Source organism: Bubalus bubalis, chromosome 8 (genome assembly GCF_019923935.1).
Source record: "Bubalus bubalis isolate 160015118507 breed Murrah chromosome 8, NDDB_SH_1, whole genome shotgun sequence".
NCBI lineage: Eukaryota > Metazoa > Chordata > Mammalia > Artiodactyla > Bovidae > Bubalus > Bubalus bubalis.
The window spans coordinates 32,794,058-32,814,919 of NC_059164.1; the positions used below are offsets into that span (position 1 = coordinate 32,794,058).

General features: G+C 42.6%; 1 protein-coding gene and 1 pseudogene across 1 annotated transcript; one reads left to right on the top strand and one right to left on the bottom strand.

The window, feature by feature from the left end:
• Positions 1-9,768: 9,768 nt before the first annotated feature.
• Positions 9,769-14,291, bottom strand: LOC102395058 (annotated as a pseudogene).
• Positions 14,292-14,442: 151 nt separating this feature from the next.
• Positions 14,443-15,551, top strand: LOC102392152 (nucleophosmin-like). The gene is given in 2 exon segments (XM_044946562.2): positions 14,443-14,783; positions 14,786-15,551. Coding segments are annotated over 2 exon segments (846 nt in total). The 5' UTR covers positions 14,443-14,491; the 3' UTR covers positions 15,340-15,551.
• Positions 15,552-20,862: the final 5,311 nt, after the last annotated feature.

Genomic DNA, 20,862 nt, shown 5'->3' on the forward strand with positions numbered 1-20,862 from the left:
AGTCAAGGCGGTGGTTTTTCCAGTAATCGTGTATGGATGTGAGAGTTGGACTAAAAAGAAAGCTGAGCACCGAAGAATTGATGCTTTTGAACTGTGGTGTTGGAGAAGACTCTTGAGAGTCCCTTGGACTGCAAGGAGATCCAACCAGTCCATCCTAAAGGAGATCAATTCTGGATGTTCATTGGAAGGACTGATGTTGAAGCTGAAACTCCAATATTTTGGCCACCTGATGTGAAAAGCTGACTCATTTGAAAAGACCCTGATGTGGGAAAGACTGAAGGCGGGAGGAGAAGGGGACGACAGAGGATGAGATTGTTGGATGGTGTTACTGACTCAATGGACATAAGTTTGATTAAACTCCAAGAGTTGGTGATGGACAGGGAGGCCTGGCGTGCTGCAGTCCATAGGGTTGCAAAGAGTCGGACATGACTGAGCGACTGAACTGAACTGAACTCCTCTTTACTTAATGTTCCCCTTACAGTTTAAAGTTGTGTCCAACTCTTTTGTGACCCCATGGACTGTAGCCCACCAGGCACCTCTGTGCATGGAATTCTCCAGGAAAGAATATTGGAGTAGGTTGCCATTGGCTTTTCCAGGGGATCTTCCTGACCCAGGGATGGAACCCAGGTCTGCAGCTTGTCAGACGGATTCTTTACCACTGAGCTATCTGGGAAGCCCACATAGATTAAAGATTCAAAAGTGAAAAGCAAAACTTTAGGACATGTAGAGTGAAATATAGGAAAGTATCTTTATGACTTTGGGTAGAAAAATGCTTTTATAAACAAGACATAAAGAAAAAAGAAAAAATATTAACACATGGATTATGCCCAAATTAAAACTTCTGGGCATCAGAGAAAACCTTTAAAAATGTGAAAAGACAAACCATGGATTGAAAGAGGATATTCACAGCACCCATATTTATAGAGAATTGGTAAACAGCATGGACACAAATCAACTGGCAAGGGGCTAAGAAACCAGTCACAAAATAAGCAGAGGATTTGAACAGGCAAGTTAGTAAGGAGAAAACCCATTTTAAACGAGGCTCAGCCTCACTAATATTCAGAAGGATGCAAATTAAGACAATGAGACACAATATCAGACCTATAATATCCCAGGTGGTGCCAATGGTAAAGAACCTACCTGTCAACACAGGAGACTTTAGAGACTCAGGTTCCATCCTTGGGTCGGGAAGATCCCCTGGAGAAGGAAATGGCAATCCACTCCAGTAATCTTGCCTGGAGAATCCCTTAGACAGAGGAGACAGTCCATAGAGTCGCAAAGAGTCAGACATGACATGAGTGAAGTGACTTCTCACACACAGTATTGGCAAAAATTAAAACAGCTGATAAAACTGATCCTTGTTAGAATGTGGAGCTAAACTAACTCTGATGCAAGGTGGGTTGAAGCATGAAATCTTTCTGGAAAGCCATTGGCTAAATCTAACAAGATAGAAGAGACTCCTTGTTTCCTACCCTCAGTTATATCAAAAATCTCCCACGTATGATAGGTATATTGTTCAAAACAATGTCAAAGGAAGAACAAATTGAAGAAGAGTTAGACAAGCCTGGGGAGTATGACAAACCTCTGGGGCGGGAAGGACAGAAATGAAATGGCTCAGAGGTATAAGTGGGGATTCAAAGTTATCTATTAAATATGCTTTAGCTTTTTACAAAAATTATTCAGCAAACATGATTGAGTGTTGGCAAAACTGAGGATGGTAAATACACAGCATGTTAAGTATTACCTTTAAAAGGAAAAAGAAAATGCCTTATTATCTGACAAATCTGATTTCAGACTGTGGCTAGAAACTCCAGCTCTGTCACTGCCCAGTTCTCTCCTCAGGGGGATTACTTCGCCCCTTTACACACTTTGTCCTGGTACTTGTCTGATCATCCCGTATCACCTTTGTGGTTCTGATTCTGGAGCCTGTCTTTTCCTGTGAGCTCTCATCCAAGGTTATTTGTTTCCTTATGAGTGTTGTGGTTATTGACCATGAGTTCAGATTTCTTGGAGTCTTCTCAGTGGGACTTCTTGGAGGCCTGAACTTAAGTGTTTTTCTCAGAGCCTGAAGGCTCTGCCAAGCCAGAACCACTTTACATTCTTGCCCTGAGGTGTTTTCTTTTTCCATGGTGCACTGAGAGTGCTTTTTAGGGACTGAACACCTACTGTGAGGCCATTTTGTGGTTATAAATTCTGCCCCCCCCACCCCTCCCCCATCCCCCACTGACAAGGTTTGAGACAATCCATCTTCTTGCTGCTCTGTGAAGAAACTGATGATTTCTCCTTTATGTTTACAGCAAGGAGGTAGCCCCATGGCACCCCAGCATCAGTGGTGGCTGAGTGGTGAAAGAATCTGCCTGCCAATGCAGGAGATGCAGGAGATGTGGGTTCAATCCCTGGGCTGGAAGATTCCCTGAAGGTGGATATGGCAACCCACTCCAGTATTCTTGCCTGGGAAATCCCATGGACAGAGGAGCCTGGCCGGCCACGGTCTGTGGGGTTGCAGAGTCAGACATGACTGAGTGACTGACACAGCTTGTGTGGACACTGGGCTTGGGGAGCTTTTAGAAACCTGTGAGAATGGAAACTCATGCTCAGCTGGGTGAAGTTAATCCTCAAAGTGGAAACTAGTTTTAGTACTTTGCATACTTTTCTGATTTTTATTTTTAGTTTTTTGACTCTGAGAATTCTTTTATTTCTTGCTAACTCTTCAGTGCATTTTAGTTTCTTTGCCCATATTTAATTCAGCACTGGGGAAAAAAATATAGGTGGAGTATTTCTTAAAGATCCATGATTATTGCAAGCTCATCCCTGATACTACTGGGAATTGATTTTCATGGTCTTTTAAAAAGATTACAAGAAGTCATATCAAGAAAATTAGAGATATCAAGGGAACATTTCTTGCAAAGATGGTCACAATAAAGGACAGAAATGGTATGGACCTAACAGAAGCAGAAGATATTAAGAAGAGGTGGCAAGAATACACAGAAGAACTGTACAAAAATGATCTTCATGACCCAGATAACCACAATGGTGTGATCACTCACCTAGAGCCAGACATCCTGGAATGTGAAGTCAAGTGGGCCTTAGGAAGCATCAATATGAACAAAGCAAGTAGAGGTGATAGAATTCCAGTTGAGCTATTTCAAATCCTAAAAAATGATGCTGTGAAAGTGCTGCACTCAGTATGCCAGCAAGTTTGGAAAACTCAGCAGTGGCCACAGGACTGGAAAAGATAAGTTTTCATTCCAATCCCAAAGCAGGACAATGACAAAGAATGTTCAAACTACTGCACAAATGCTCTCATCTCACATACAAACAAAATAATGCTGAAAATTCTTCAAGCCAGGATTCAACAGTACGTGAGCTGTGAACTTCTAGATGTTCAAGCTGGATTTAGAAAGGGCAGAGAAACCAGAGATCAAACTGCCAACATCCGTTGGATCATAGAAAAAGCAAGAAAATTCCAGAAAAGCGTCTACTTCTGCTTTATTGATTATTCCAAAGTCTTTGACTGTGTAGATCACAACAAACTGGAAAATTCCTCAAAAGATGGGAATACCAGACCACCTGACCTGCCTGCCTCCTGAGAAACCTGTATGCAGATCAAGAAGCAACAGTTAGAACCGGACATGAAACAATGGCTGGTGCCAAATTGGGAAAGGAGTACATCAAGGCTGTATATTGTCACCCTGCTTATTTAACTTCTATGCAGAGTACATCATGGTAAATGCCAGACTGGATGAAGCACAAGCTGGAATCAAGATTGCCTGGAGAGCATTTGTGCAGTAGTTTGAACATTCTTTGTCATTGTCCTGCTTTGGGATTGGAATGAAAACTTATCTTTTCCAGTCCTGTGGCCACTGCTGAGTTTTCCAAACTTGCTGGCATACTGAGTGCAGCACTTTCACAGCATCATTTTTTAGGATTTGAAATAGCTCAACTGGAATTCTATCACCTCTACTTGCTTTGTTCATATTGATGCTTCCTAAGGCCCACTTGACTTCACATTCCAGGATGTCTGGCTCTAGGTGAGTGATCACACCATTGTGGTTATCTGGGTCATGAAGATCATTTTTGTACAGTTCTTCTGTGTATTTAAATATCAATAACCTCAGATACTCAGATGATACCACCCTTATGGCAGAAATTGAAAAGGAACTAAAGAGCCTCTTGATGAAAGTGAAAGAGAAGAGTGAAAAAGCTGGCTTAAAACTCAACATTCAAAAAGGGAAGATCATGGCATCTGGTCCCATCTCTTCATGGCAAATAGAAGGGGAAACAATGGAAACAGTGAGAGACTATTTTCTTGGGCTCCAGAATCACTGTAGATGGCGACTGCAGCCATGAAATTAAAAGGCACTTGCTCCTTGGGAAAAAAGCTGTGACCAACCTAGACAGCATGTTAAAAAGCAGAGACATTACTTTGCCAACAAAGGTCCATCTAGTCAAGGCTGTGGTTTTTCTAGTAGTCATGTATGGATGTGAGAGTTGGACTATAAAGAAAGCTGAGTGCCGAAGAATTGATGCTTTTGAACTGTGGTGTTGGAGAAGACTCTTGAGAGTCCCTTGGACTGCAAAGAGATCAAAACAGTCCATCCTAAAGGAAATCAGTCCTGAATATTCATTTGAAGGACTGATGCTGAAGCGGAAACTGCAATAATTTGGCCACCTGATGCAAAAAACTGACTCACTGGAAAAGACCCTGATGCTGGGAAAGATTGAAGGTGGGAGGAGAAGGGGACAACAGAGGATGAGATGGTTGGACAGCATCACCGACATAATGGACAGGAGTTTGAGCAAGCTCTGGGAGTTGGTGATGGACAGGGAAGCCTGGCGTGCTGCAGTCCCTGGGGTCACAAAGTGTCGGACACGACTGAGTGACTGAACTGAACTGATTGATATGTGAGATTTGCTTTAACATAATTTCATCCAAAAAATAACAACACAGGTTAGCAAAATGTTGAGCTTGGGTGTTAGGTACAAAGAGGGTCATGATACAATTCTTTCTACTTTTGTGTTTGAAAATTTCTTTACTTTTTTTTTTTTTACCTTTTGTTTTTTGAAGTACTGTTGATTTACAATATTATGTTAAATTTCAAGTGTAGAGCATAATAATTTGTGGTTTGTTTGTTTTTTGCAGATTATATTCCAAAGGTTATTACAAGATATTGGGTATAGTTCCCTGTGCTATAGAGTACATCCTTGTTGCTTCTCTCTTGTACGTACAGTAGTTTTATATGTTAATCCCACACTCCTAATTTAGCCCTCTTCTCATCCCTCTCCCCTTTGGTAACCACAAGTTTGTTTTCCTTGTCTGTGAGTCTGTTTCTGTTTTGTATACAGATTCATTTTGTATACAGATTTATTAGTATCTGAAAACGTCTTTAATAAAAATTTTGAATGAGACAGAGAGAAAAAAGGAGAATCCAGATGCTTAATCACAAAACATCCCCATTTCCTCTTCCCTCACGAGTTGTTTAACTTTCATAACTTTTTTTGCCTCCAGTCACAATGCCAAACCCCTTCTGTTCTTCTCTCAGAGTAAGTTGGGTTTATTGCCCAGATATCAATACTGAGGGAACAGTCTTTGCAGAGAGAAGGGCTTTACTGCAGGGCAGCCAAGTAAGGAGGCAGGAGGCAAAGCTTAGATCTCTCTCCCCATCAGTGATTCTCTCACCCATTTCTGAGTTAGGTGAGGAGTTTGTTATGAGGATGTGCTGGCAGGCAGGTTTTGGAAAGTGGCCCTTTGTGGTCAGGTGTGGGAATGGGGTTTCAGCACCAGATCTTCCTGGACAGCAGACCTTCCCCTTCCGAAAAGGTTCCAGTGCTCTGGTTCAGGGGCACGTCCGGTACTTTGGTTCAGTGAGAGAAACTTCGGTTCCAGGTCTTGTTTGAGGTCAACATTTTCTCCTCTGCATATGCTTTGGCTGCATGACTTAGAGTTTTGTTCTGTTGTCTCCAAAGACCAGCTCAGTACCTTGTTAAAAACAGGATAGGGCTAGTTTGGACTAGTCCGGTGGTTATATATTAAAATAGAAATACATGAAAATAATAATTATAGTTTTACCGATAGCAATTATTTATTATCTTTGTTCTGTTCCAGGTCAATATCCTCAAAAGGGGCCTAGTCAGAAGGTATCATTCAGTTCAGTTCAGTTCAGTTGCTCAGTCGTATCCGACTTTTTGCGACCCCATGAATCGCAGCACACCAGGCCTCCCTGTCCATCACCAACTCCCGGAGTTTACTCAAACTCATGTCCATTGAGTTGGTGATGCCATCCAGCCATCTCATCCTCTGTCGTCCCCTTCTCCTCCTGCCCCCAATCCCTCCCAGCATCAGAGTCTGTTCCAATGAGTCAACTCTTCACATGAGGTGGTCAAAGTATTGGAGTTTTAGCTTTAGTATCAGTTCTTCCAATGAACACCCAGGACTGATTTCCTTTAAAATGAACTGGTTGGATCTCCTTGCAGTCCAAGGGACTCTCAAGAGTCTTCTCCAACACCACGGTTCAAAAGCATCAATTTTTTGGCACTCAGCTTTCTTCACAGTCCAACTCTCACATCCATACATGACCACTGGAAAAACCATAGCCTTGACTAGACGAACCTTTGTTGGCAAAGTAATGTCTCTGCTTTTCAATATGCTATCGAGGTTGGTCATAACTTTCCTTCCAAGGAGTAAGTGTCTTTTAATTTCATGGCTGCAGCCACCATCTGCAGTGATTTTGGAGCCCCCCAAAAAAGTCTGACACTGTTTCCCCATCTATTTCCCATGAAGTGATGGGACCAGATGCCATGATCTTAGTTTTCTGAATGTTGAGCTTTAGGCCCGCTTTTTCACTCTCCTCTTTCACTTTCATCAAGAGGCTCTTTAGTTCCTCTTCACTTTCTGTCATAAGGGTGGTGTCATCTGCATATCTGAGGTTATTGATATTTCTCCCAGCAATCTTGATTCCAGCTTGTGCTTCTCATGATGTACTCTGCATATAAGTTAAATAAGCAGGGTGACAATATACAGCCTTGACGTACTCCTTTTTTTATTTGGAACCAATCTGTTCCATGTCCATTTCTAACTGTTGCTTCCTGACCTGCATACAGGTTTCTCAAGAGGCAGGTCAGGTGGTCTGGTATTCCCATGTCTTTCAGAATTTTCCACAGTTTATTGTGATCCACACAGTCAAAGGCTTTGGCATAGTCAATAAAGCAGAAATAGATGTTTTTCTGGAACTCTCTTGCTTTTTCCATGATCCAGCAGATATTGGCAATTTGATCTCTGGTTCCTCTGCCTTTTCTAAAACCAGCTTGAACATCAGGAAGTTCACGGTTCACGTATTGCTGAAGCCTGGCTTGAAGAATTTTGAGCATTACTTTACTAGCCTGTGAGATGAGTGCAATTGTGCAGTAGTTTGAGCATTCTTTGGCATTGCCTTTCTTAGGGATTGGAATGAAAACTGACCTTTTCCAGTCCTGTGGCCACTGCTCTGTTTTCCAAGTTTGCTGGCATATTGAGTTCAGCACTTTCACAGCATGATCTTTTAGGATTTGAAATAGCTCAACTGGAATTCCATCACCTCCACTAGCTTTGTTCATAGTGATGCTTTCTAAGGCCCACTTGACTTCACATTCCAGGATGTCTGGCTCTAGGTGAGTGATCACACCATCATGATTATCTGGGTCATGAAGATCTTTTTTGTACAGTTCTTTTATGTATTCTTGCCACCTCTTCTTAATATCTTCTGCTTCTGTTAGGTCCATACCATTTCTGTCCTTTATCGAGCCCATCTTTGCATGAAATGTTCCCTTGGTAACTCTGATTTTCTTGAAGAGATCTCTAGTCTTTCCCATTCTGTTGTTTTCCTCTATTTCTTTGCATTGATCACTGAGGAAGGCTTTCTTATCTCTCCTTGCTATTCTTTGGAACTCTGCATTCAGATGCTTATATCTTTCCTTTTCTCCTTTGCTTTTCGCTTCTCTTCTTTTCACAGCTATTTGTAAGGCCTCCCCAGACAGCCATCTTGCTTTTTTGCATTTCTTTTTCTTGGGGATGGTCTTGATCCCTGTCTCCTGTATAATGTCACGAACCTCTGTCCATAGTTCATCAGGCACTCTGTCTATCAGATCTAGGCCCTTAAATCTATTTCTCACTTCCACTATATAACATAAGGGATTTGATTTAGGTCATACCTGAATGGTCTAGTGGTTTTCCCTGCTTTCTTCAATTTAAGTCTAAATTTGGCAATAAGGAGTTCATGATCTGAGCCACAGTCAGCTCCTGGTCTTGTTTTTGCTGACTGTATAGAGCTTCTCCATCTTTGGCTGCAAAGAATATAATCAGTCTGATTTCAGTGTTGACCATCTGGTGATGTCCATGTGTAGAGTCTTCTCTTGTGTTGTTGGAAGAGGGTGTTTGCTATGACCAGTGTGTTCTCTTGGGAAAACTATTAGCCTTTGCCCTGCTTCATTCTGTACTCCAAGGCCAAATTTGCCTGTTACTCCAGGTATTTCTTGACTTCCTACTTTTGCATTCCAGTCCCCTATAATGAAAAGGACATCTTTTTGGGGTGTTAGTTCTAAAAGGTCTTATAGGTCTTCATAGAACCATTCAACTTCAGTTTCTTCAGCGTTACTGGTTGGGGCATAGACTTGGATTACTGTGATATTGAATGGTTTGCCTTGGAAATGAACAGAGATCATTCTGTCATTTTTGAGATTGCATCCAAGTACTGCATTTCGGACTCTTTTGTTGACCATGATGGCCACTCCATTTCTTCTAAGGGATTCCTGCTCACAGTAGTAGATATAATGGTCATTTTAGTTAAATTCACCCATTCTGGTCCATTTTAGTTCGCTGATTCCTAGAATGTCGATGTATTGTTAACATCTCCATTTACAAATGAGGAAGCAGAATCTTAACTAGATTAAAGTAATCTTATGGATCATCATCCCTTCTGTCCGTGGTGGAAAGTGAAAGTGAAAGTCGCTCAGTCCTGTCCGACTCTTTTCAACCCCATGGTCTATATATATACAGTCCATGGAATTCACCAGGCCAGAATACTGGAGTTGGTAGCCTTTCCCTTCTCCATGGGATCTTCCCAACCCAGGGATCGAAGCCAGGGCTCCTGCATAGCGGGTGGATTCTTTACCAGCTGAGCCACAAGGGAAGCCCGTCAGTGGTGAAGCCACTATCTAAAAATCATTCTATGTCTGTCTGGCTGCAAAACTCCCTCCCCAAACTACTCAGGAGACCTCCTCTCACTGCACCATACTTTACTGAAAAAAAAAAAAAAAAGAAAAAAACAGAGATGTGAACTCTTTCTCCTCCATTTGGAAATTTTCTTCCCCAGCTCAGAGAAGCAAGCGTTTCTCCTCTTTTGTACTCCCAGGCTCTAAGATTCCACCGTCTGCCCTTCACTGGAGACTTTCTCACCTCTACCTTCAGTCTGCATCACCAACTTCCTGTGGGGAATTTTCTATCAGCAATTCCTCAGAAACTCTTGTAGCCATAACTACTTCTTCCTGTTCACTGCCAGAATCCAGAGTTAGGCCCGAGGGCATGAATTCTTTAATAGTTTCCTAACTGGCCTCCCTTCTCTAGTCTCTGAGTTCTAGCCTCCTCTGTATTTCCCCCAGGTCAGTTGCCCTAGAACACTGCTCTTTGTTGACTCTGTTCAAAAAACCTTCACATCGTGCCACGACTCAGAGCTGGACTGACCATGCCCCGTGGACCCATCTTACTCACTCTTTTCTTTCTTTCTTTTTTTTTTAAATTTTAAAAGCCAGAACATTTATTGTGCGACTAATCGTTGAAATCCTTAAGATGAACTGGATGCTGCAACAGCGGCTCGCTTGGGTTTAGGTGTTGTTCCTTCACGGAATCCGTGCCTGAATCTCCGGTATACAATTTTTAGGTGCCTCATTCGACCAGTCCCGGTGGTATTTCGTCTTTTAGCTTTAGCACTCCAGTTATATTTTCTCTTTCACTTGACAGGGTAGCCACACTTGCCACAGGTCGACTTCTGAAGGTGGTAGGCCTTAGAGCCACAGCGGCGGCACAGCGTGTGCGTCTTATTCCGACGCTTTCCAAACGATGACTTCCCTTCGTCATCTTGCTTCTGCCGCCGAGACCAAAGAGCTCACTCTTTTCTTAAAAAAATACTTTTATCTATTTATTTTTGGCTGCACTGGGTCTTTGTTGCTGAGCAGGCTTTTCTCTAGGTGGGTTGAGCAGGGGCTACTCTCTAGCTGTGGTGCACGGGCTTCTCACTGCCGTGGCCGCTCTTGCTGCAGAGCGCGAGTTTCAGTATTTGCAGCGTGGAGGCTCAGTAGTTGTGGTGCCCAGGCTCTGGAGCACAGGCTTAATAGTTATGGTTCACAAACGTTGCTGGTCAGCGGCATGTGGGGTCTTCTTGCGTCAGGGGTTGAACCCGTGTCTCCTGCATTGCAGGTGGATTCCTTACCACTGAGCCACCAGGGAAGCCCCTCCCCCCATCACTCTTACCCACACACATGCATTAACAGACGCTTGCATGCTCCTCTCTCATCTTGGTGCTCCTAGAAATCCTGAGACACCCTTCCTGCCTCTGGCCTGAAACCCTGTGGGTGGACTCCTGTGCCAGGTCAAGGCCCTTCCCCACTCCTCATTCATTTTCCCAGTGAAATCTCAGTGGATGCTTGCGTGAACCCTGTGTTGCAGCCAAACTGCTCATTATCCTTCCGTGGAGATGTCTGGCACTTTCTTACCTTAGTTTTTGTTCTTTGCTCCTGCTGTTCCCCCAATTTTGTTTCCCACGCCCTCTGCTCTATCCACCAAGTTAGCTAAGATGTAACTTTTACACAGATCCGCCTCGATTGCCTCACCCAGACATGCCATCTCCCTGCTTTAAACCTTTCTCCCTTGCCTGACCTGTCTCTCACTGCCTGACAGCAACCACTTATGAGTCTTATGTGTTTGTCTCATCCCATCCCTTTATTTCTTATACTGTATAGCTCACAGGGGGTTGTTAGAAACAGTCTCATTGCTTTTAGTTTTCCAGGTAAAGAAACTGAAGTGCAGGGAGGTTAAGGGACTTGCCCGAGTTGACAAAGTAAGTTTGAGCTGCTTGGGAACAGAATGCCAGTTTCTGGATACTCTTCAGCATCATTCTATCCATACTATGCTACTTCCTTCACCAACTAAAGGCTAATCTTCCAAAGGAAGTGCTTGTGTTTTGAGCATTGTACACATACCCACCCCTGCCCTTGCACACATGAGCATGCACACACACACACACACACTCCTTTCCCATACCTAGCACACAGTAATTGCCTTATACTCATTTGTAGATGATGGAAAGGCTGTCCCATTTGAAACTATAGTCTTTGCATAGTATCAATACGAAAACAGTTCTCTTTTTTGAGAAGAGGAACATTTTGACAAATAACCTCCACAGAGAAACAGTAATTAAAAATATATGTAAATGCTCTTATTAATCACCAATACTTTGGCCACCTGATGTGAAGAGCTGACTCATTAGAAATGGCCCTGTTGCTGGAAAAGATTGAGGGCAGAAGGAGAAGGGGGCAAAAGAGGATAAGATGTTTGGATGGCATCACTGACTCAATGGACATGAGTTTGAGCAAGCTCCAGGAGATGGTGAATGACAGGGAAGCCTGGTGTGCTGCAGTCCATGGGGTCGCAAAGAGTCAGACACGACTGAGCAACTAAACAACATGTAGTCACCCAATTCTCAGACGCACAAAGGAAGCACACTGCCTTCCTTTGTCCAAGGCTATTTGTAAGACAGTGCAATGCAGATCAATCTGATGTCTTCCTTTTTCTAAGTACTAGACTCAGAAATTCATTGCAGAAATCAGATGTGGTAGTCGTGATACTTAATTCAGCTAAGCTGTATTGGAACCAGTTGCATACAGGACTTGTGCTCAGCTGGTGTGAAAGATTAGAATGTGAGAGTTTTACAGGTTAATGGGGATGTAATCTCATGTAAAACTAACTCAGCATCAAGACACATTCTCAAGATGCTCTGCTGGAGGGTCAACATAAATGGCCAGTAAGCACTTTGCTTACCGGGTTAGTAAGCAAAGATAAGCAAACTGATATAATGATGAGTACCATATTTCCTGATCAGGTTAGCAGTGTTTATTGTTTTAAATCATAACTCCTAGTGTTGACTACAGTTTCTGGGAAACACGCTCTCAAACACTGGTAGAAGAAAGGCCTTTCAGGTAGATAATTCAGCAAAATTTTTAAAAGCTTTAATTAAAAATGTATCTGTTTCACCTAGCAATCTATTTCCCTATGGTGACTTAAGTCTGTTTTCCATAGATGTTGCTACAGAAGTATTCACTGAATCAATATTTTTACTTATAATTGTGAAACACTGGACACAGTCTAAATAATGATAAGAGCTATCATTGAATTGAGTCCTATGTCCTAGACACTCTTCTAAGGAGTTTACATTCAGCCTTCCCAGACAACTCTGTTATTATTATTATGCCCATTTTGCAGATGAAGGACTGGGGGCCACAGAGAGGTTAATTCACAGGGTCACATACCCAGTAGATGAAACAGTCAGGATTTAACCCCAACAGTTAACCTCTAGAATCCCACGCTGTTAACCAGGCCACCCTACCACTGCTCCAATAACAGGAAAACAGTTAAAAATAGTAATGCTGTGTGTGTGTGTGAGAGAGAGAGAGAAGGAGGAGTAATGCTGTGTGTGTGAGAGAGAGAGAGAGAAGGAGGAGTAATACTGTGTGTGTGTGAGAGAGACAGAGAGAGAGAAGGAGGAGGAGGAGAATGAAAGGAGAGAGGGGTGAGAGAATGAATACGTGTGTCATACGCAGGAGAGTTGTGTCATGAGCATGTATCCAAATCACTTAGGGCCTCTCTTAGTGGTGGGACTGTTTCATATTCCTTGGGATTAGAGAGGAGATGGAAAAAGGGAGAGGGCCACTAGGTTGCATGAACTGTAGCACATCTGTACAAATAGGACGATCATTAAAATTCTGATATATAACTATACTGAGTCCTAGAACAGTGTCTTTCAAGTTCTTTTGATGTGACCGATATCAATAAATAAGCATGTTTATCACATCCATGCCCATCCATAATAGGTTGAGGAACAGCTGTCTCTCACCAGTTCAACTGTACTAGTTATTTATAATGAGTGTCTATTCCTATGTCATGCCAGTTTTCAAAGTTTTTGAATATCATATACATTGTTTTACACACACACACACATGAAATAAGTTTTCATGAAACAGTACTCAGTCATAGGAAGTGTGATACACTCATTTATCCTGTTCTGTTCTTTTCTGTGCTACACCATTCTGTTTTGTTCCATTCTGTTCAGTTCCAGTCTATTCTGTTCCATTTCCTTCCACTCTATTCCATTCTTAAAATTCTAGTTTTCAGCCTCTGGTTGATTTTATCACCCTAAATTCATGTACCCATAATTTGAAAACAATTTTAGAAGAAAATGATAGTACTTTTAATACCTAAAAGCTTCCCTGGTGGCTCAGATGGTAAAGAATCTGCCTGCAATGTGGGAGAACTGTGGGTTCGATCCCTGGGTCACGAAGATCCCCTGGAGAAGGGAATGGCAATCTACTCCAGTGTCCTTGCCTGGAGAATTCCATGGACAAAGGAGCCTGGGGTTGCAGAGTTGGACACGAATGAGTGAACACTTTCTTTCACTTAATACCTAGAGCTTCCACAAGAGGGCACCACAACTCTAGCCAGACACATTTTATAGGCAAGAATAAAGGAGGGCCATGGGGGCAGGGGAAAGAGGCGACCAAGGAGACCAGCAGTGAACACCTGGTTCGAGGACAGCCAGTCTCTTGACCACTGACTCACCTTAAGTCCTGAGACGGAAGTCCTGCCCCTAAGGAGACTGTCAGGGTCTATCAGAATCTGAGTCTTGTGAGCCTGAAATAGAAACTGCAGAGAGATTAAGGTGATTGGCAGAGTGAGGCTAAAGGTGAAACTCCACAAGATAAAGAGAGCCTGAAAGGGTAATAATGGGTCACAAAAAAGCCAAAGGTTTCAATAAGTTGAAGTCACGAGAAAGAAGAAATTGAGAAAGCAGAAGCTTTAAGGACCTAAAATAATAATACCTAGGGCAAGGGAGCCTGTCAATACAGAGAAGAGAACGCCCAGATACACAGCGACATGTAATCATTTTAATGGTGGAGCCCTAGAGGGGCTTCTCAAACTCCTGCTGCCTTGTCATACCTGCATTTCCTTCTAGGGTCTCGTGAATCCTGTGTTCCTTAGCGCCAGGCATCCTTATAGTAAACTCTGCCTCTTTTCTGTTGACTAAGCAGCTGTTGAATCTCTTCTGTTTATTCCTGCAATGAAATCTTCTCAAAAAAAAAAAGATGTTTACAGCCCTGGTGTGATTCTGTCCTGTGCGGCTGCTGGTTCGAATAGTAATCGTTTAACTCCGTCCGGCTTCTCTCCCACATAAGTGCGTGCTGCCAAGCCATGGAGGAGTCAATGGACATGGACATGAGCCCCTTGAGGCCCCAGAACTATCTTTTCGGTTGTGAACTAAAGGCTGACAGAGATTATCACTTCAAGGTGGATAATGATGAAAATGAGCACCAGTTATCTTTAAGAATGGTCAGTTTAGGGGCTGGAGCAAAGGATGAGTTACACATTGTTGAAGCAGAGGCCATGAATTATGAAGGCAGTCCAGTTAAATTAACACTGGCAACTTTGAAAATGTCTGTACAGCCAACGGTTTTTCTTGGGGGCTTTGAAATTACACCCCCTGTGGTCTTAGGTTGAAGTGTGGTTCAGGGCCTGTGCATATCAGTGGACAGCACTTAGTAGCTGTGGAGGAAGATGCAGAGTCAGAAGAAGAAGAGGAGGAGGAGGTGAAACTCCTAAGTATATCTGGAAAGCGTTCTGCCCCTGGAAGTGGTAGCAAGTTTCGCCAGAAAAAAGTAAAGCTTGCTGCTGATGAAGATGAAGGTGATGACGATGACAATGCTGAGGAGGAAGTTGAAGAAAAAGCTCCAGTAAAGAAATCTGTACGAGATACTCCAGCCAAAAATGCACAAAAATCGAACCAAAATGGAAAAGACTCAAAACCGTCAACACCAAGATCAAAAGGTCAAGAATCCTTCAAAAAACAGGAAAAAACACCTAAAACACCGAAAGGACCTAGCTCTGTAGAAGACATTAAAGCAAAAATGCAAGCAAGTATAGAAAAAGGTGGTTCCCTTCCCAAAGTGGAAGCCAAGTTTATCAAGTATGTGAAGAATTGTTTCCGGATGACTGACCAGGAGGCTCTTCAAGATCTCTGGCAGTGGAGGAAGTCTCTTTAAGAAAATAGTTTAAACGGTTTGTTAAAAATTTTCCGTCTTATTTCATTTCTGTAACAGTTGATATCTGGCTGTCCTTTTTATAATGCAGAGTGAGAACTTTCCCTACCGTGTCTGATAAATGTTGTCCACGTTCCATTGCCAAGAATGTGTTGTCCAAAATGCCTGTTTAGTTTTTAAAGATGGAACTCCACCCTTCGCTTGGTTGTAAGTATGTGTGGAATGTTACGATAGGAAGAGTAGCAGTGGTGGTCAGACAGATGGAAATGGTGGGGAGACAAAAATATACATGGGAAATAAACTCAGTATTTTAGTAAAAAAAAAAAGATGTTTCCAGTATATTAAGTTTTAAAAGGATATCATTTAGTAGCACTACTTTATAATGTAATTTTGTTTTTAAATGTATAATAGAATATAAAGTCCTGAAGGACAGACATCAGGATATTAACAGTGGTTATAGCTGAGTGATGATATTGTGAGAATACCGTTTTCTTTTTTTGCACAAGTATCTTTTTTCTAAAGTAAGCATATGTGTGCATGTGTGTGTGCTGAGTTGCTTCAGTCATGTCCAACTCTTTGCAACCCCATGAACTATAGCCTGCCAGGCTGCTCTGTCCATGGGATTCTCCAGGCAAGAGTACTGGAGTGGGTTGCCATGCCGTCCTCCAGGGGATCTTCGCAACCCAGGGATCAAACCCAGGTCTCCTGCATTGCAGGCAGATTCTTTACCATCTGAGCCACCAGGGAAGCCCAAAGTAAACGTATACTAATTGTTAAATATTTCAAGTGCAATGCTCATTCAAAAGGATAGAATTTTTAAAGTTAAGATATGTTTAAAGATAACAGTACAAGGTTGCTGAGAAACTCCAGGAGGATCATGTGATGTGGGCTGGGCCCAGGGCCTCACAGGGTACAGGTGTCTGGGAAAGTCTCCTGAAAGGGGCCACTCAGGCAAAGTCTGAAAAGTCACTACCTCCAGGGAACGCTAGGAAAGTGGGGGAGGGGAAACCTTAGCTGAAACAGAGAGTACCGTGAGATCATAAGAGACACAAATTTGAATATATTTGGAGATTACTTTTTCACCTTTAAAAAATTATGCACTATTTGATAGATATTTTAAAAGACAGTTTACATGTAAGTTATAAAGTGTAATAAAACAACAAAAATATATCCATTACCCAACTTAAAAAAATAGAACTTAACTAGCACCTTTGAGACCCCCATATACCCAGCTCTGAACCTATCAAACTCCTTGCTTTGAAAAGTTACAATGCTTCTGAATATTGTGTTAAAAATTCCCCTTATGGTTTTATTGCAAATGCAGTAGTAAATAGCTTGGACTCTTAAGACAGTGTTCTAAATTTGTTACGTATTTTAAGTCTAGTCCTCACAACAATCATAAAGGTAAATATCGTTACCATCCCCATTCAGCAGACGGGGAAACTGAGGCACAGAAAGGTTTAGAGATTTGCTCAGAGGCACACAGCTAGTAAGTGGCAGACGCTTGAAACCCAGGCAGTCCACTCTAGCTTCTGTACCCTTAACTACACGCTGCACCTCTTCTTAACAACAGATTGTTATTCTACTTATTTTTGAATCACATACAAATAGAGCCCTACTGCCTTGGTTTTGTTTGCCCAGAAGCACTCTCTGAGATATGAATTCTAATACAAGTAGTTTATCTGAGAGGCGAGCCACTGTATTAGTCAGGGTTATCCAGAGAAATAAAACCAATAGGATATGTATAGATGCATATAAGAGGAGATTTGTATTTATTATAGAAGTTGACTCATGTGGTTGTAGAGGCTTAGAAGTATTACCATCTGCTGTCTCCAGGCTGGACAACCAGGAAAGCAGGTGGTGTTATTCAACCCTGAGTCTGACGGCCTGAGAATCAGGGCCCGAGAGTGTAAGTCTGGTCTAAGTCTGACAGCCCACAAACCAGGAGCGCCAGTGTCCAAAGGCAGAGAAGACAGGTGTCTCAGCTCAGCAGAGAGAGCAAATTCACCCTTTCTCAGCCTTCTTGCTCTGTTTAGGTCCCCAGCGAGTTGAGTGGTGACTACCTGCATTGGTGGGGGCCACCATCTTTACTTAGTCTTCCCATTCAAATGCTAATGTCTTTCCAAGGCATGCCCCCCCAAAACACACCCAGAGAGGTTTTACCAGCCATCTGGGCATCGCTTAGCTCAGCTGACATGTAAAAGTAGCCTATACAGTCACAAAGGCCCAGCAAGGGAGTAGGGACCTGAGACAAGGAAGAAAAAGCAGCCAAGAAAGAAGTTACTACCCCTGTGGACATCTATACCTTAACTGCATTGAGGAGCCAGAGTAGAAGATACACGGTGGAACTATTCCTCCCAAGAATTTCTACCCAAGCCCTGTGGATCACTGGTTGAGGGCTGGCTTTTGGATGCTGTGAACTTCCTGGCATTCCTGCTTGCCCCGTGTGCAGCCAGAGTGGGCTTTGCAAACAGAGCAACCCCCCTGGCAAAGGGTTTAAGTTACTAACAGTTAAGGGTTAGACTGGCCTGTGCTGCGATGATAAGGCCTAAGGGTTTATGAGCAGGGCACTTCCAGTGTTTGCTATGTACTCATGAGCATTCTCGGAGAAGGCAATGGCACCCCACTCCAGTACTCTTGCCTGGAAAATCCCATGGACGGAGGAACCTGGCAGGCAGCAGTCCATGGGGTCTCTAAGAGTCGGACACAACTGAGCGACTTCACTTTCACTTTTCACTTTCATGCATTGGAGAAGGCAATGGCAACCCACTCCAGTGTTCTTGCCTGGAGAATCCCAGGGACGGGGGAGCCTGGTGGGCTGCCATCTATGGGGTTGCACAGAGTCGGACACGACTGAAGCGACTTAGCAGCAGCAGCCGCATCATGAGCATTCTGCAACTTACTTTTTTCGGTTACTGTTCATCCTTATGGTTGTGAGATTCGTCCATGTTGGCATGTTGAAACGTTCACTCACTTTCCTTGTTGAACTCCACCGTATAGATCTGGTCCACTGACTTCATCGGTTCTTTTGTTGATGGACATTTGTGCTGCTTTCACTCTTTTGTTATCTCAAGTAATGTTACCTTGAAACTTGCAAGTCTCTTACTGTGTTGGTTTAGAGCTGCCTCTACAATCCTAGGTTTAGAATTACTGGGGTAAGAAGTATTGTCTCCTGCACCTTTATGACCTAATGAGTATAGCAGTTCTTCTGATAGAAATGCCAGCAGTAGAGGTGGATATATCCTAATATTTTGTATCTTTGCTTAAAAATGCTATTGTCGGACTTCACTGGGGGTCCAGGGGCTAAGGCTCCATGCTTCCACTGCAGGGGGTGCCACCTCCATCCCTGGTCATAGAACTAAGATCCCACATCCCATGTGGTAAAGTAAAAAAAAAAAAAAAAAGCGTGAGTGAAGGTAGCAGCTTGAAGCAGGTGTAGCGTGTAAGGATGACATTGTAGGATGATCCTAAAGTTCTGTGTGTCTGTTAAAAACTCAGGGTCCTTATTGATAGGTAAGTGTCATACTCTACGGGCAGTAGGTTTCCTTTTCTGTACATCTACTTAATGGTTCTCTTAGGACCCTCTTCATTGTGGAACAAGTGGTTCTTCTAGGGGACTTATCTCAGGAGAAAGCTTGGCCAACCTTATTAACTTCTTGCAACATCTCTAGTGAGAGAGGGAGCAATTCCCAGAACTGCCCAGTATTCATTTTGCAAGACTGTTTTAACAAATAACCACAAACCGAGGGCTGACAACAACACAAATTTATGCTCTCACAACTCTGGAGCCCACAAGTCCAAAGTCAGGGCGTCAGCAGGGTTATCTGGAGGCTCTGAGGGGGATCTGTTTCTCACCTCTCGCCTAGCTTCGGGCAGCTGCCAGCAACCCTTGGTGCTGCAGCCTCGGGCTGTCTTGCCCTGGCCTTCATCTCTTACAAGGAGCCTTGTTATTGCATGTTATTCCAGGATGATCTCATCTCGAGATTCTTACCTTGATTATGCCTGCAAAGATCCTTTTTTCTAATAAGGTTGCAGTCACAGGTGTTTGGTAAACATCTTTTGGGAATCCACAATGCAACCCGCCACAGTGGGGAAGGGAAGGTGCTGTTGGCTAATTATATCAGACATTCAGAGGCTCTGCTCAGATCACTCTTTCAGGGGATGGGGTTGAAAAATACACTGGGTGTTCTAGATGAGATTTCTTCCTATGTGGATTCTGAGTGTTAATATCTTTTCCCAAAATAGAGGCTCAGTATCAGATGTCTGCTCTCACTGTAGGGAGTGTCAGGGAACCCAGCCAAAGGGGAAGTGGTGCTAATATTTTCACGAGGGAGAATATAAATGACTCTTGAAGAAGGAAAAATGTGTGTGTTGTTGGATGGACAGGTTGCATGAGAATTTCTTTACCTTGGTTGTTATTTATTTAATTATTTTATTCTACATCTTAACATGCTTCTTAAAAAAAAAAAAAAAAACTTCCCCACCCAAAGTTCTTCCCTGGAAAATAAATCTGTTCTGTAATGTCCTATTTATTTTACTTAACAAGTCAGAAGCAAGAATGATGAATGCTTAGCTTTTTCATTTTTGGAAACTTTTCTGTATTTTTACACTTCAAAAGTTAATTTGATATATTTCCCATAATTAGCAAGAGACATCATAGTTTGTTCAGTGATACCATTTACTTCTTGAGATGTTTTTCACTATGAATGTGGATTCCTAAGCAATGAGATAGCTGGATTCCTATCTTGTCTTCCTTAAAATAATTAAAGTGACATTATTCTAAGAAAAGAAGTGTGATTATCCCGTTGTTAGGTCTATGTAGAGGACAACTGAAGCCACAGGGGAAGGACGCCCTCAGCAAGGCGAGCAGGTTAGGGCTTGAGTGTGTGATGCTGTGGTCATGGCTTTAAAAATATCTGTCATAAAGGAAACACCTTTGTGAGAAAGATCTTAAGCCTGCCCTCCCCGCGCCCCAGAACAAGACCCAAAATATCCACTGCCATTGTACAAATTGCTAGTACAGCTACACTGCATCTGTAAACTACATATATATTTATATTTTCCTTTCTTTCTCCTCTTTAACTTCAGTCTTTCCTCTCTTAGGGCCAAAGAGTCACCTGATGTTAGTGCCACAAATCTTTAAAAAGCAATCTCTCCTATTGTTCTCATTTACAATGAGGAAATGAAACTCTTAGGGTTAAATACATAACTAAACGTGATGCAATTAGTGATAAAGCCAAGACCTAGTACACACTACTCCTAAAGCTAAATGCCTGAATTTTAATTAATTCACTCAAAATCATTTTCAGGGATATTCTAAATCTTGAATGAAATGGTAACAAAAGATAACTGCCTACTGTCATTCCCATCATTTTTTTCTAAGCTTTCTTAAGAAATGTATTATAGGGACTTCCCTGGTGGTCCAGTGGCTAAGACTCTGGGCTCCCACTGCAGGGGGCCTGGGTTCAATCCCTGGTCCGGGAACTAGATCTCACATGCTAAAACTAAAGATCCTGTGTGCTGCAA